This window comes from Nannobrachium achirus (assembly GCF_963921795.1).
Source record: "Nannobrachium achirus genome assembly, chromosome: 9".
NCBI classification, from domain to species: Eukaryota; Metazoa; Chordata; class Actinopteri; order Myctophiformes; family Myctophidae; genus Nannobrachium; species Nannobrachium achirus.
The window spans coordinates 11,591,131-11,608,436 of NC_137818.1; the positions used below are offsets into that span (position 1 = coordinate 11,591,131).

The 17,306-nt window shown below is 41.9% G+C and overlaps 1 protein-coding gene across 1 annotated transcript in view; it reads right to left on the reverse strand.

Annotated features, from left to right (window-relative positions):
• The window catches only part of uckl1a (uridine-cytidine kinase 1-like 1a), an 86,845-nt gene extending 72,528 nt beyond the window's left edge, over window positions 1-14,317 (reverse strand). The window contains exons 1-9 of the mRNA XM_080733281.1: window positions 14,278-14,317; window positions 10,660-10,850; window positions 9,937-10,043; window positions 8,578-8,748; window positions 4,740-4,811; window positions 3,837-4,026; window positions 3,234-3,312; window positions 2,391-2,489; window positions 517-610 (exon numbers count right to left, since the gene is read on the reverse strand). Of these exons, the coding sequence (XP_080589407.1) occupies window positions 517-610; window positions 2,391-2,489; window positions 3,234-3,312; window positions 3,837-4,026; window positions 4,740-4,811; window positions 8,578-8,748; window positions 9,937-10,043; window positions 10,660-10,850; window positions 14,278-14,297 (1,023 nt within the window). The 5' untranslated portion in view covers window positions 14,298-14,317. The remainder of the gene's footprint in view (window positions 1-516; window positions 611-2,390; window positions 2,490-3,233; window positions 3,313-3,836; window positions 4,027-4,739; window positions 4,812-8,577; window positions 8,749-9,936; window positions 10,044-10,659; window positions 10,851-14,277) is intronic.
• Between the last annotated feature and the right edge of the window lie 2,989 nt (window positions 14,318-17,306).

Genomic DNA, 17,306 nt, shown 5'->3' on the forward strand with positions numbered 1-17,306 from the left:
ACATGGCAGCCATTTTGATTTTTCAGTGTCTAATGTGTTTTATCATAGGAACAACCCCTAAGGAGTACTTGTGAAAAGTTTTAGGTTTCTTTCCACTTCTGAAGTATTTTAGTGCAAAAATGCATTTATCTGCCCCGCTAGAGCCACAGTGTGACGTATGGACCAGGGTCATTCACAGACAACACAACATGCGCGCAGCACGCTGCACAGTTAACCCTTTGTTGTCTCGTTGAGGAACGAGACAACTCCTTTTGGCAGAGCGACCTCTAGTGGCCTTATCTCGTTACTGAACGAGTTTGGCCCCTTGGGTGTTAATCAGACTTGAGGAGTGTGGGTTTGGTCTTCAGCTCACCTGAGATGGTAGGAAGGTCAGAGCGTGTTCTATCAGCTCACCTGAGAAGGTAGGAAGGTCAGAGCGTGTTCTATCAGCTCACCTGAGATGGTAGGAAGGTCAGAGCGTGTTCTATCAGCTCACCTGAGATGGTAGGAAGGTCAGAGCGTGTTCTATCAGCTCACCTGAGATGGTAGGAAGGTCAGAGCGTGTTCTATCAGCAGCCTCATCAGTCTCTTTGAGTAGAAGATGAACTCGTCTCTGCTGGTGTCCTTGTTCCTTAAAGCACACGCAGGACATGGAGACATTAGACAGAAGAAACACAAGTAGGATTCATCATAAGAACACTGTGTGTGGAGCATACAGTCGAACAAATGCATATCCCGTTCCCTCTTTCCAGTAAAAAAAAAAGCAAAGCAAAGCAAAGCAAATGTCAGTCTGTCCATTCTATATTATATAAATATTTTTTATAAATTTAGGGAGGCCATAGCTGAACGGTCAGTGAGCCTGCCTATAGGACTCCGGAGGTCCCAGGTACGATGGCAGTTCTCATCAATGTGTTGAAGTGTCCCTGAGCAATACCCTTAACCCTGTACTGCTCTGTGGGCAGCACTCAGCTGGGTGAGGCTGAAAACCTGTGGTATAGGACAGGTATAAAACATGAATAGAGGGTATGCGCATGCATAAAGTGAATGGCATATCGAGTGGCAAAGTGAGTGGCAAAATGAGTTTAACGTCATTTAACGTTGTGTAATGCAATCAGATAGGACTTTTCTGTTTGGATGTATGGGCTGTCAAGGCCAGAGAGTAGTTTTTTGCCACTCAGTAGGCGTTCCTGCATAACTTCCTGGTATGATGATGATGTCACGTGCATACCCTCTATAGAACATGTCTTAAATCTACATGTATACCCTGCAAGATCGTAATAACATATACGTCTACATTAGCCATTATAATTCCTTGAATGTGAGCGGATTCAACACCAGCCTGGACAGTTTATTTTGAGCTGTTTGCATTTTAGCTTTTGTCCTCTTGAGGGTGCTAACGTACCATGTAGTACAGCCAAAGTCAAGCTGAACTATCATAAAACAGGCTATTCTTTGCATTGTATTTTTGGAGCTGTGTGGAACACAAGCTCCCTATACGTGGCCGTGTGTGTAGGTATGTGGGTGGGTATGTGGGTGGGTGGGTCTGTGGGTCTGTATGTAGCCTGTATGTAGTAACCCTGGGTGACCAGAGAGGTGCTGTTGAGTCTAGCCTGCCCTGAGCATCAACTGCAATACACACACACACACACACACACACACACACACACACACACACACACACACACACACACACACACACACACACACACACACACACACACACACAGCTCCATTTTGAACAGAGGTTCGATTTTTTACTTTGACTTGACATACTGTACATATGTCAGTGATGTCATTACGTGCGCGTCCCGCATCAAAAACTCATTCAAGTCGCCCAGGGACCGGGGATGCGCCTCCATTGGAGTCCATGTTAAAATAATGTACTTCTTCTACTTAAGTTGCTATATTAGTTTAGATAGTTTAATTCGTTTCCGTTTTAATGTATTGTGTAACATAAACACTGTAAAGATTTATTATCAGTTAAACCTGGAACAACTAAAACTATTTTCACTAGTGGTTCTCAAAGTGGGGTCCTGGGTCCTTGAGGGAGTTCCAGGGGGTCCCCAGATAAATGATAGTTAGGAACCAAATAGAACTTTATGGGTCTGTAACTCGGTGAACAAATGGAACCAAATGGACCTGTTCCATTTGTACTCTACTATAATTAAATGGGTGTCTGTAGCCTAGTGTATTTAGAAATCCTAGTTCTAAGTTCAAACATTAGCCAAATTGTAAAATAAATATAAGAAATAGGCAAACATTTTGAAAATAGCCGATCTACAAGCTCACAGCGCTCGAAAACATTGTATTGAGGACTCATAAAACTTTTCTGGGAGCCATTTGAATGACCACCTGTGGGTCCCGGGACCTATTACATTGAAAACCTAGTAACATCACTGTTAAGTACATACCGGATGATGGTGTGCAGGCCTCGAACCTGCGGCGTGCTCTCCAACACGCTGAGCGTCTGGGGGAGGGGCTGGGTCTGCTGGGCGGAGGCCAACACCGCCCTGCGTGGAAGGAGGAGGCGCTGTGATCGTGTGTCTTCTAAATGCTTCACTGAGAATAATAATAATAATGACATTTATATTTTATATAAATAGGAAAATATTTTTCGGAGGGAGGGTCCAAGGCCAAATACTTTTTTTTTAAATGACAAGGGAATGAAGGGATGAAATTACAGTTATTTGCTAAATTTAGTGAAATGAGCGTCACCGCAACTACACTTGCAATTTCCAATTGCATCTTCCTAGTTATTATTATTATGACTACATGTCAGCAGCATACAGTACCTGACACTGAGCTCACGCTGCATGTAGGGAGAGGGGAAGAGAGAGAGAGAACACATGTATTCTGACCGGAAGAGCAACCATTCATGAAAAACATTTTCCAAAAGTACCAAAACTGGGTGGGAAGATCACTCATTTCCATTTACAGTTTTTTCCTCAATTGCTTGATCCATGTCTCTGCTTGTCGGGCCAAAATCAGCCGACTCCAAAATGTTCATTTTCCAGAAAATTAGAAAACATCCAGCTCAAGTGGAGTTAGGAGGTTTTTGCCTAAAGTGCTTTTTACTACTTAAATTTACTACTTAAATAGCAGATCTACAAGCACACAACGCCTCGCGATGTGAGGCGTTGTGTGCTTTTAGATCAACTATGTTCACTACAAAAAAAGGAAGGTTTTGGACATACAAGGTTTCCACCCGACAACAACGATATACTTGCATAGTTTGCATGCATTATATACCGTACTTTGTCGTGCAACAAACCTCCTCAAGCTGACTGTGGACATGTTGAACTATCAGGTCAATGGCCACCATGTTACCTCCACCTGGGGGGGGGGGAGAGAGAGAGAGAGAGAGAGAGAGAGAGAGAGAGAGAGAGAGACAGAGAGACACACACACAGCTAATAAAGCCAATGAAAATGATACTAAAAATTACAGTAACTACGGTATATACTCATCCCTCCTTTCTCTGTAACAACGGGATATATCTAATGAGTGTAAAATAAAACCAAATGGAGCCGTCATTTTATGCTCTCAAGAAGAGTTAAATTATTGTTACAGCATCTGCATTACTTAATTTAAAGGACGCCTACCCAATTAGGGACTGTAGAAGAATTGTTATTTTGATCAATGTTTTGCCTGATATCTCTCCTATGGTACCACATCAATACAGTATGGAATTGTAGACAAAATATTATCCAACGATAAGAAAATATTCAAAGTCTTGGGTCTGAGAGACTAAATCTCATCAAACGGTGGTCCGTGGCTCAAATTCTGAATAACTGTAATAATTCTGATCAAACTGGTTCAGAAATTGATTTTTTTGAGAAGTAACTCTAGCTAATCTTACCTCTTGGCACAACAATATCAGCTAGCCTCATGGTCGGCTCAATGTATTGCTCAAAGGCGGGCTTCACAAACTTGTTATATTGCTTGATGACGCCCTCGATGTCCCGCCCGCGGTCCGTGATGTCCCGGCGGAGACGCCGCACCAGCCGGATGTCCGAGTCGGTGTCCACGAAGATCTTCATGTCCAGGAGCTGCGAAACATCGTGGTTGACATCAACAGTCCACTATTATAGGCCCGTCACGATTATTTGATATAATCACAGTTATGTTTTTGCATTATTATGACTAGAATCATTCATCGTATGAATTCATCGGTTGAAGAATTATCATAGAAAATTCAAAGAATTTCAGAAGAAAAATAAAGAGAATAGACGATCTACAAGCTCACAGCGGGTGTGACATGTAAGCTTGAAGATTGGCTTATGACTATTTCCACTTTTTTATAATTAATTTATTAAATATGTCATGTTTTGGCCATAGTATATTATTTATTTCGATTTTTGGTACCGATCGTTGTCAGTCGGTTATTTGTAAAATTATCCCTACATAAATTATTTCAAATAATTAAAATTATCCCTTTATAAATTATTTAAAATAATTTATAAAGGGATAATTTTACAAAGAACTGACTGACAATGATCGGTACCAAAAATCTAAATAAATAATATACTATGACCAAAACAGGACATGATATGACAAATAATTTGTCATATCATCTGCAATTTTTGCTTACAAATCATTGAAACATTGAAATAGGCCTACAGTATATCAATATATTCAACCCCCACAACGCAAGTAAATCATTGAACATAGTTTTCTTTGACAATTAATCGACAAAGACACATTTGCCTTTTCTGACAATTCAAGTCAGGCTTTTCAGAAGTGAAATAAACGTCAGACTGACCTGAAGCAGTTCTTTATCTGCAAAGGACATAATGCCTTCAAATATGATAACACTGGCACCATACACTGTTTTCTGTCAAAGGAAAGGAAAAGACAGTAAATACGCAAATAACCTTTTTCAAAGAAATGTCTCGGATAAAATATATTGAGATTTAAACAATTAAGTGTTCCAGAGCATTTGTCTAATTGTTGTTGCTGTGGGCTCGCCTGAAAGGCGAGAAAACTATGTTATCTTCATTATTTATTTATGTGCCTGACAGTACAAAGGCAGGGCCCTTAGCCAATGAGGTGCAATTGGACATTTTTACAACAGCACTCAGTCAGCAGCGCTCCGCTCCGTTGTGTCAAAACTCTCTAGAAGCTAACAGTGTTAGCAGCATCAACAGCTAACAGTGTTTACGAGCGAGTCCACACTGTTTCGTAGGAACAGTATTTCTAATCTCTCATTGGGGTTGTCATACGTAACACCCTAACTTTGGTATATCAATAAACCATAACAACAAATATTTACATTCTCTCTCTCTCTCCTCCACCACCAACTCCCCCCGTACGGCCGTACCCTCAGATCAGCGAGCAAATTCCTCCTTGTCAGCCCCTGGCACAAACCTACGCACCATGAGGGACCGACAGGGTCTTCTGCTGGGCGGCACCACGCCTGTGGAACAGCCGTCCCATTCATTTGAGAGCACCACAGACCCTGGACTGTGGGCACCACAAAACTTGGACTTAGAAAAGGCCTTGTCGTACTAAACTATGGACAAAGTCAAGTATTGGAACGGCTAGCAGCACAAAACAGAAAAGAAAATCACACCTGTGTGAAGTGAGCAGTGCTCACTTCCCACTTCACAAATACTGTTCCTGAAGAAACAGTGTGGGTTCGAGTAACACGTTAAGTACACTATGATAGATATGTGCTCATCATTGTATTGTACAAAGGAAGGACATAATAACAGTGGACGCTCCGCCTCCGCACCATGCCAATCAGAAAAGGGACATGCAGATAGGGAGATACAACATGAGTATTTGATACAATGGGAAAACACTGCACATACACACATGGTCATACACACAAAGTCACAAATTGGAGCGGCTAGCACCGCTCAAGAAATAAGGATTTCTTTGTCCTCTTTTTTTGTCATCTGCATCTTCTCATGAAAGCCATCATCTCCAGATAGATAGATACCTTTATCCCAAGGGGAAACTCAGTGGTCCAATGGTAGCACAGCAGTATACAGTTATACACAAAGTTACAGAGAAGTAAGAAAAAAAGGTAGGAAGAAACAAGAACAGTACTGTAACAGTAAAGAGAAGGTGCATCAAGAGAGGGGGGTGAATAATATATAAATACATATATACATAAAGTGTCTTAGGGCACAACTATCAAAATAGTACAGTGTCCACGGAAATCCAGAGTCCAAAGAGACCATAGCAGTCAATGCTTAGTTAGTGCAACAAGTATCTCACTGTCATTGTTAAACAAAGCAAAATACTCCGTCTTTCCCATCAGCAGCAGCAGCAGCGCCATCTTTCTCATCATCATCTTCCTTGGTAGTCGTGGCTGCCAGTTCCCACCTGATGTTGTGTGGGAGTCCTGACTGTGCCAGACCGTACTGAGTAACTGCTAGCCTGCATAACGTCTTCAGACTAGGACTCAAGTCTAAGATGTACAGGCTTGATGTACTGCTGGGTGTGGTTCGACCAAAGAAGATGAAACGATTTCCCACCATGCAGCAGCACATATCATACATCTCGGACGGGCCTTCCCCCTTGGGCTCAACCTCCTTCGAGGTGAAGGTTTGTGGATTTAATTTCCACAGCTCATTGAAGGGCTGGTTCAAGGTTTTGCCACCAAACATGTACAGCTCTCCTTTGTAGGTAAAGACTGAATAATTGTAGCGTTGCACTGACCGATGCGTTGCCCAAGGCGTACTCAGCCAGCAGTTGGTCTCTGTGTCAAACACTCTGATGATGTAGCAGTAATTCCTCACCAACAGCTGTTCCTTATCAACACAAAATACAAAGATCTGGGTCCCAACGATGGCAGTGTGGTATGCTGAAAAACGTGGTGGAGTGCCTCTGGTTTTAATTAAAGACCAGACCATAGTGGTGGTGTCCAACATGTAGATGTCCTTATAACATGGAGTCAGCTTGGTGAATCCTCCAAGTACATACAGGACTTTCCCCAAGACACAGGCTGAGTGGCCTCTCCTCCCCTCTGGAACAGTCCCGGACACCCTGGGGTTAAACCATCTGTGGGCGTCAACATCAAATGCGTAAAGCACGTTGCAGTAACGCCACCCTCCCCAGATGTAGATGGTATCTTCTATCAGCACGGCGGTGTACCCCCAGCACGCAGGGGGACCTTCTCCTCTTAAGGTCGTCACGGGGGGCGACTTCACCCAGCGCATGGACACTGTGTTGAAGACGGCCACCTGAATCTGATCACCGTTGTCCAGATCCTGGTAGCGTCCAAAGCAGTACACGTCGTATCCAACCGCCACGGCAGCACTGGGATTGAATTTATTTATTCCTCCTCTCACATGTGCCGTCCAGTGAAACATGATCTCACAGGCCAGCGTCAATCAGTGCAACTAACTCACAAAGGAAGGCCAGTCCACTGGTAAATGGTGCTATTAATTGTCGTTTTGTTTATTGGACAAAGCATTATAGAGGACAATTATATGGTTGTGATGATGTTGTGTGATGACGTCATTATGTTGGGTAGCAACGAGGCTCTATGCACGGCAGCCACATTGGAAAGAAATGACTTCCTTACTTACTTCCTTCACAGGTCTTATCAATCTTATCTTATTTTGCTACTATAATTCGAGGGGCCAAGACTTTTTTTGTCAGCGGATGGCCAGCGCAGGAATACTTCAATTCAACTGGGTTTGCACCCAAAGTATCCCCCAGTGGTCTGGCTATGGTAAAGGCTATCTTCCCCATCTTGATGACGATGAATAATGTAACTTTTTACATAATAATTTTATGTTAGCTACATTTTTGCAGCAGATTTTAGCAGTTAATTCAATTGACTTTTTCTGTAACCTTTTCTGAACCCAAAACCCCAAAAGTCCATTGAGTTCAATGGAAGAGTGGTGCGTGGCGAGCTTGAGGTTTTAAGCACCTCAGAAACAAATATTTGAGTTACATGCTCGCTTTAAAATATATATATTGAAATATATACTAGATCTACTACAAGCTCGAAGCGCGGCACTCAGTGTCGCGCTGTGAGTGGTTCCAGGTTTAAGTGGGCTAAAGGGAGGTGGTCTCACCCAGTCTGTGTCTTGCGTGTATGGTGAAGTTGTACACTATATATATACAGTATATGTTACAGTTTTTCAGTAAAATTGAGAACAGGAGCGCTCGTCGTGCGTCACGGGGCGGAACAAGCAGTCGCTTTGATCCACAACAACAACAACGTCAACGTCAACGTAGCGTCGGCAGGAATGATATCGCCTTACCCCACGGAGGTTAGGGTTAGGGTTAGGGTTAGAGTTTGGCATAGTAAGCTAATGGCTAAACACAGCTGAGCTAGGCTAGTAGATAAACAACGAAAGAGATGACGCAAACGAGTGACGTCAGCGACTGCACAAGTGAATGGCTGTTGTCGCCATCTCATGGTGAATGCGCAGAATTAGTCACAGGTGCGCTGATAAGAGACTATCAAGGTGAATTGATCCAGGTGGTGTTAGGGGTGTGTGGTGAACGACAAAACGAGCGCTCTTACCCCAATCTCACTGAGTTACCCAAACTGACTGTAACGTATGTCTCACCCAGTCTTTGTGTCGGCCGTGCGTGGTGAAGTCGTACACTATATATATATATATATGTCTCACCCAGTCTTTGTGTCGGCCGTGCGTGGTGAAGTCGTACACGGGGATCTTCACGCTCTTCCCCTGTTTGAGCTTCCTCAGTGTGGGGACCAGCAGCTCAAAGTCAAACGCTCCGGGGTGATCAAAGTTGTAGTCGTTGCTGGCCGCCAGCGCCTGCTCCTCTGCGGATAACACCTGCAACGAGCCACCAGGCACCCAGAGGTTATCACCAAAACAACAACAGCACTTTCTTTTTTCTGTGTGTGTGTGTGTGTGTGTGTGTGTGTGTGTGTGTGTGTGTGTGTGTGTGTGTGTGTGTGTGTGTGTGTGTGTGTGTTTTTATAGCCAAAGAAAATAATAATTTAATAATAAAGACTTGTGAACACAATAAACATTATTACAATTGTTAAGGTTATTATTTTAGATGTATTTGTCTAAAGAAAAACTGGAATTGTCCTGTCTGCATATTACACAGCTGTGTTTGTTAATGCAGATAGGTAGAGGAGAAAAGGTACAATATTTGGATCCGAGATGTAGTGGAGTAGAAGTACAGTATAGCCAGGTATTGGAAATTGTACAGATATACCTCAAGACTTTACTTAAAGTTGTACTATGTAACTTTTTTTATAAAACAAATCTTAAAATTCTCCTAACTATTAAATCACAAAAGTTTTAGAAGATCCGCGCCGTGAATTTCAGCCTGTAAAGCCTTCTCTGTATGTAAACTGAGATCCTTGCCGTGGACCGGATCTCGCGCCAAAATTGCGTCATCACACTACCGGCCAATCACAGCGAGGGTTATACAACTGCCGGCCAATCACAGCGCATCTTGAAGTGGGGTCGCTATGGCAGCCATATTTGTTGTCGCCCGTTTGTACCATCCCTTCTCTAGGTAATTTCGCCTACCAGGCAGGGTGAAGGAGTCCGTATCTCTGGAATTACTGAACGCACAGGAACAAGGGACCCCTTAAAAGATAGATCTCAGCGAGGTGGAGGCAGACGCGGGGGTCTGAAGGTACGAAAAACGTCCGAAAGACGCGGACGCGACCGCGGTTTGCTATAGGGCTAATGACCACTAGTTGGGCATCTTACACAGTATGGCTTTAAGTACAGTACTTAAGTAAATGCACTTAGTTACTTTACATCCACTGCTCCAACAGATCATTCAGAGGAGGACAAAAAGGCCACAAAGTCAACTGTAACATTCATGTAGCGTAGTGTGTAATATCTCACCTTGAATGTAACAAACATGTACAGTAGTATAATATAATGTAATGTCTCACCTTGAATGTAACAAACATGTACAGTAGTATAATATAATGTAATATCTCACCTTGAAAGTAACAAACATGTACAGTAGTATAATATAATGTAATGTCTCACCTTGTAGAAGGAATCCATGGACAGCAGTACAACCCACGGAACGTCCAGAGCCTCGATGATCTTATTGGCCACCGTGGTTTTCCCTGAGGCACTGCCTCCACACAGCCCTGGAGAGAATGTTCATATCATAATATGTATGTTTACATGTTTGAACTGACTATACAGCCCTGGAGAGAATGTACTCATCATATTATTATGATCATCATAACATGTATGTTTACATGTTTGAACTGACTATACCGCCCTGGAGAGCAGTCGTTCTCAAACATTTTTGTGTCAAGGACCCCCAAATTGACACTTATTAGCCCGCGGACCCCCATTTGAAAAGATGTACCAGGGAGCTACATTAGAGAAGATTTTTACGGCTCTAACAGTGACTCTCAACCATTTTAATTTCAAGAAACCCTGTTTGATATGCATTAGGCTACGGACCCCCATTTAATGGCATTCCTATCTCTGAGACACCTATTCATATTTGTAAAAGCAATGTTAATTGGACTTTGAGAGTGTATTGGTTCCATTTGTCTGTACTCTCTGAGTTACAGACCTATCATGGTCTGAGTACAGACCTATAAGGGTCCATTTGGTTCCTTACAACCATTTAGCTGGGGACCCCCTGGAACTCCCTCAAGGACCCCACATTGATAATCACTGATGCAAAGCATCAATGATCATCATTGTTGTTTATGTGATTATGTGATAATTGCGACGGGCCTAACGTACCGATGACGAAGGCCTCCTTGGAGTGCGCGCCGTGCTCGTTGTACCAGGGCGGCCGGCCGGCCGTGTAGATGGTGCGCGTTCCCGTGCGCAGGAGGGGCGGCTCCGACGCGCTCATGGAGGCGGTGCTCTTCCTGCGAGGGGCGACGCCCACCGGGGGGAGGAGCCGGTCCAACGAGTCCTCCCCGCTGCCGCTACACAAGGCAGGCAGACACACAGACAGAGAGACAGACACACAGACAGACAGACAATTATTGATCCCACAGGGTAAATTCATTTGCCAGAGACGGGGCCCACTTGAAGATCTCCAAAGCATTTGTGGCCACTTTTGGTTCCATTTTATGCTCTCAAGAGTTAAATTATTGTTAAATATCAGCATTACCTAAGTTATGAGAAGTCACAATTAGAGAAGGTAGAAGAACTGAATTTAGTAGAAGAATTTAAAGTTTCACGGGGGCATACGCCTTTTCTATTATATTTTTCTTCGCGGCATACTATGTACTGCAGGGGTAGGTCACCAAGGGAGTGCAGGTAGACCACATGACATGCCTCTAAAAATATATAATTAGAATATAAAAAGAATATGTCAATATGACATCATGGCTTCTAAAGCAGGCAAACCTCCAATGCAATATTTGTACAAGAGTCAGTAGCATTACAAAGAACCCCAAAACCTACCACTTCCATACAGAATGGGATGAAGACATTTCCCCCAGTATTTCCCATTTATTTCAAGTTTTACAAGTGTGTTTGTCTAAAATGTAACGCCAGTGCTGCTGTTCCAAAGCCCGCCTCAGGCCATCAGCTAAAACATTTTGGATGGGTAGATCATGTTGCACTAGTCATTTTAAAAGTAGATCTCACGTCAAAAAAGTGTGGGCACCCCTGATGTACTGTATACCCTGTATCATGGTAGAACACGCCACTGTCTATAATGACATGCCCAAAACAGTGAAGCCAGGTTGAACAGTGTTATAAAACAATGCAAGGGAACACAGCAACTCAAATCCCAGCAGGGTAATCTAAAACACAGCTACTCTAGCCTCACAACCACCCCAGATCACTGCATGCCTCCCAGACTGTTAAAGGTAGAGTGAGAGAGATTGTGTTGTTTGTTCAGTAGCAGGGGTTTCCACATCTCTCAATGCAGTTGCGATCTCTGGTCGCAACATTAGCTTCCATTTTAGTGTGAAGGTCTTCAGTCATATATCACTAAGTCTACACAGTAGAAAATCTCACACCTGAAAAGATTTCCTAAAGCGCTCACAATAATCGTGTCATGGAGATTTTTATATATCGTGAAATTGTCCTCTGTCATACGCTGGGATCAATTCACCTTTGATCCACTTAGAACCTCTACAATTGGTAAAACACACCTGTAAAAGTACATTTTTTTCTCTCTACCAAATCTACAAGCTACAGTATGTTTTAGCAAACGTTCTGCCCCAGAATATGGATACAGGGGTTCGAGTGGTTGATAAAAGTGGCATTTTAAGAGTATCGCGATAATATCATAAATCGCCATTCCTTTGGTCAAAATAATGGTGACATGAAAGTTTTCATATCGTCCCATCCTATAGGCGACTGAGAACTCTATAAGTTCTTACCTGCGTTCAGGCCGCAGGGACCAGCAGCCAGAGATCCTGGCTCCTCCCAGCAGACTCATGTCTGTCTCTGAGAACGAGTGACGGCCCGACGCCTCCATCTGACACCGTTAATAACTAACCAACACTCCCTGAATGTATAACACTGCACACTGTATGGCAGCAGTACAACTTACTACAGGCCAGGCCTGCTTACAATCCTGGCTATGACACAAAAACGATACACACAAAGTCGAGCAAGTTCAGTCTTTTATGTCCTGCTTTGACTCAAGTAAATAAATCTTTATCGAGAGGAGGTCAGAATCTGTTTCTGCGCGCTTTGTCATTCTCTCTCTGTTTATCTCTCGATTTCGGTCTCTCTCTGTCTGTTGGTGTGTGTCTCTCTGTCTGTCTGCGTGTCTCTCTCTCTCTCTCTCTGACCACTTCGGAGTGTATTTAGAGAGAGGATTACAGGATCACAGTTAACTGACAGTAAAGAGCTCTTTTAGCTTGGTATTAATAGACACCTGTGCCATGCTCTGAGTTCACTGCTCTGAGACGAACCACAACATGACCTAACTGGACCCCTGCTGCTTCTCCGGGGCGGGGAGCCCCAGGGGTCCTTGAGGCCAAGGGGTTTTCAGGGAGCCCCCAGGGGACCCGGAGAAAAGGGAGAGCAGTTCAACCACTTAAAGGGGTATTTCACTTTACTACTCTGGTTTTTGTGTGCACCACCCCAGACAGTTTTTTTAAGTTGTTTGGTTCATCATTTATACATTTTATATTATCCAACTTCAAACTCCATTTTAACAATGTTAGAGTCATTGAAAACACATGTCTCTGCTTCTGGGGTCTCATATGGTCCTTCTAATGTGTGAGTTCAAATATAATCATGGCACAGAATCTTTTCTCTGATCGGTTGGCCAAATACATACCAAATATTATGAAAGTATCAATACTACAATGTAGATACTAGAGTTTCAAATAAAGGTCTGGAATTCAAAATGTACTTGAGTAAAAGCATGAAAGAGTTGGCATCAAAATGCACTTAAAGTAGGCCTACCAAAAGTGAAAGTACAAAATATTTGAAAACAGCGTTGTGAGGCAAAGAGATTTGGTAGAAAAAAGACTGTATCAAGTACATTATGTACAGGTCTGTTTTACCAGAGGGTTTAAATGGTACTGGATATACAGCTCTGCAAATAAAAGCTCTGACAATAATGTAACTTGTCCTAGAAAAGTCTAAGCTTAACACCAGAATATTTCTTCAATTTCTACAAATATTGCTACAAAACCTGTATAGGCTATACAGTCATTATAGGGGCATAAAAAAAAGTTGAAGGATGAAATTAAGTGACTGCATAATGATGTTCACATCATGTATACTTTACATTACCTAAGGACATTTTTCATATAGCCTATATAAGTTTTAACATTTCCCACAAAATAGCCAATGTTACATCGAGGTGCCCAGATGTCCTATAGTGCCCACTTATACACAGGAGTCAGGAGGACATGGCTTTTGGTGTTATCCTTTCAGCACCATAGTATTGCGAACTTAAATAGAGTATTCAATCAATAATCAATCAGTGAATATATGGTATTGCCTCCATATCGATCAATTGGATGATACAATCGTATATCTCCTGCTGTTTTCAGAAGATGAACGCGTTGAACGAGATGCACCGTACAGAAATAAATGAATAAAAAAGAGATAGTTCATTATTGTTGTTGTGGTCGGTGCAGGGTCTGAATCTATATAATCCCCGTTTTGGCCGTGCGTTTCACCTGCTACTATCCCAGATCATTGAACCATAAAACAGCTAGTTTATATGATATTATGTAAGTTTAATTCCCATCACTGAGAAGCATAACATGCTGCTGTTTGGTGTGTTGGTAGTAGGAGGAGGAGTCACTGATGTCCACTATAATCCCTCCCTCCATCAAACGCTAAACACGATTCAACCCCTCCATTCATTCATTGTACTGTATTTTATGTTATATTATCTCGACATGTTAAACATTTAAGCTCGTGTACCTGTCCGAGAGGGATGACATTTGTTTCTCCCGTGCGCCGTTTCCATGGGGATCCTGACACTTCCTAGTGGGGAAAAAACGGGGCAGTAAAAAAAGCTGCAGCGGAATTATGGGTAATGTAGTTTCCGATACAGTATTTTTTTTTATTATTATTTTTTAGCCCGGTTTAGCCGTGAGTAATTAATCGACTTTAGCGTGTTGTTGTGCAGTTTAGCCAATTAGCCACGTACCTCACAAAAAAACGTTCACATTTGAAAAATAAAGTGCTTATTGAAATCTAAGTAATGTCATAATGTTGTACGTTTAAGCAGAATTACCCTTATCCACCGTATTGTTTAATAAAAAGCATTTTAATCCGATCTGCGGCCATTTTCTAGGATTTTTCTCAACGCAATCCCATCGGTTGGGAGGTGTACTGCACGCTGATACATCACAACCTATTTAGAAAATGACGACCGATCGGATTAAAATGTTTCTCATTAAACAATACGGACGATACGGGTAATTCTGCTTAAGCGTACCATATTGTGACATCCTTGAACCTTCAGTAAGCACTTTATTTTTTGAAATCTGAACGTATGTGTAGACGTACGTGGCAATTCGGATAAACTATTCAACACCAGCTTGAAGTCGATCCATGACGACCGTCATGTTTCAGGGCTAAGCAGTGACTCAACCCCATTAATTTCAAGAGAAGATTCCAAGTTTGATGTCCATACCTAAGCAGAAAAAATAATGTATATGTAGCCTATATATTATATGTATATAGAATATAACCAGCTTAATGTTGCAAATGTTATTTGCAAATATATAAATTAAGGCAAAAAAGAAGCAACACATATTTTTTATTTTATTTATTCAGTTTAAAATGTAAATGTCAAATATAAAAACATAATATCGTGACAGATAGAGAGAGTGGGTGGAGGGGGAAGGATATAGATTTATTCACAGTGGTGGGAAGTATCCAAGTACATTTACTCAAATCTACTGTACTTAAAGCAGCACTATGTAATCTGAATTCCCAGGTGTCATTCTTTTTTTCGCCACTAGAGAGCACTGTGTGACCTGCAATTAAATGTTAGACTTGAACCACTTTAACCATTATTTTATGCTACTAAAAAATAGCAGATCTACAAGCTCAACTGTGTCTGTGCCGCGCTGTCAGCTTGTATATCTGCTATTTTTTTGAAAAATCAAGATTTATTTAGCAAATCTTTGAATATAGCCTATATTTTGAAAGCGAACATTAGTAACTCAAATCTTTGCGTCAGAGGGGTCCCTGATACATAATATTTGGAGATGGGGGTCGGCGGCCCAAATTCATATAATTCTATGCTAGGGGTCCTTGACATGAAAAAGGTTTGAGAACCACTGACATAGAGACATGAGTTTTTCAAAAAACCTTGTAGCAGATCTACAAGCTCGGGCTTGCCGTGTATATCTGCTGTTTTTCACTAGTTACAGCATAAAATAATGGTTAAAATCGGTTAAAATCTGACGCGACAGTCGACAGACACAAATGCGCTCCAGGTCTAAATGGGTTAAGTGCTGACATCTTTACCATTGAGCTAATAGAGCCGGCCTGCTTGCTCAGGGGATAAATTGAATCTTGACCATCAGGTCACAATTCATGTCAGAGGACCTTTGACACGAACCGTCTCACTAGAAGAGCAGGGAGACAAAATACAATCACCCCAATTGCATAAGTTATATTTTATTAACATCCTCTGCCACACAGATTGGACAAAATTACATTTTATCCATAAAAAAAAACAATACATTGTGAGGCTTTAAGTACAATTCTGAGGTACAGTATTTTACTTTACTTGAAATTTCATTTGTCAATAATTTGCTTCTACTCAAGTCCATACATTTCAGAGGCATTTTTTACTCCACTATTCATTACTTTTATTTTGGTACAGTATATTATTGATGCCAATACTTTTGTACTTTTACTCCAGTTACATTCTGAATACAGGACTTTTACTTGTAACAGTATACTTATATTGTGAAGTTGCTACTTTTCATTCAGTATAAAATCGGAGTTCTTAATTCTTTCACCACTGTTTATTCCTCATAATTCATCATATAGAATGTCACTGTCACTATCGGGTGGAAACCTTGTATGTCCAAAACCATGGAAAAGGTTCCTTGTGTTACAATGGATTCGATATGTATAAAACCCAGACAGACTTCACTTAACCACTGTCAACTTTCACAAATGTTTTTTTGTTCAAAATAGGAAAAGTAGCTGATCTATAAGCTCACGATGCGTTGAACTTGCAATGTTATGCATTGAGAGCTTATGGGCTGTTCTTGACTACTTTTGTGTGACACAGTAGCTTGGGCGAAGTATGGACTACTTTTATGAAAACAATATAAAATACTGAAGTATGGAGATACAAGCTTTGTGCCCGACAGCTACACCATCAGTTTAAAAAGCATACCGTCGTTGTCGAGTGGAAACCTTGTACTGTATGTTCAAAACGTTTTAAGATAGTGAAAATAGCCGATCTATAAGCACACAACGCCTCGCATCACGAGGCGTTGTGTGCTTGTAGGTCTGCTATTTTCACTAGATTTGTGCGACAGTCTCGTATGATGAACATAATATGTTATATTTCAAATATACACATTTGAAACTTGGAGATACGAGGTTTCTGCCTGAAGGCTCATGTATACTCCAGGTGAAGTGATAGCTCTTCACTTTTTAGGTCATAAGCTGGTGATGACAAGTGGTGACGTCGGAAAGTAAAAGCTGAGGAGATGTGTCAGGGTTTGCGGTGAAGCCTCTTCACCGCGGCTAATGACGTAATGTAGCTTTCTGACTTTAGAAAACGACACTGCGGTGATAGCTGCTCACTCCACCCTGGACTATGAATGAGCCTTGACAAGTGACGATACAGATTATCATCATGGAAGTGCAGTGGGTCGTCGCTGGTCACGCGACCATCAGTCCTCATCACGTCCAATCGCGTGTTTGTATTCCGGTCGTCGTGGTAATGACGACACTTTGACCGTTGACCTCCA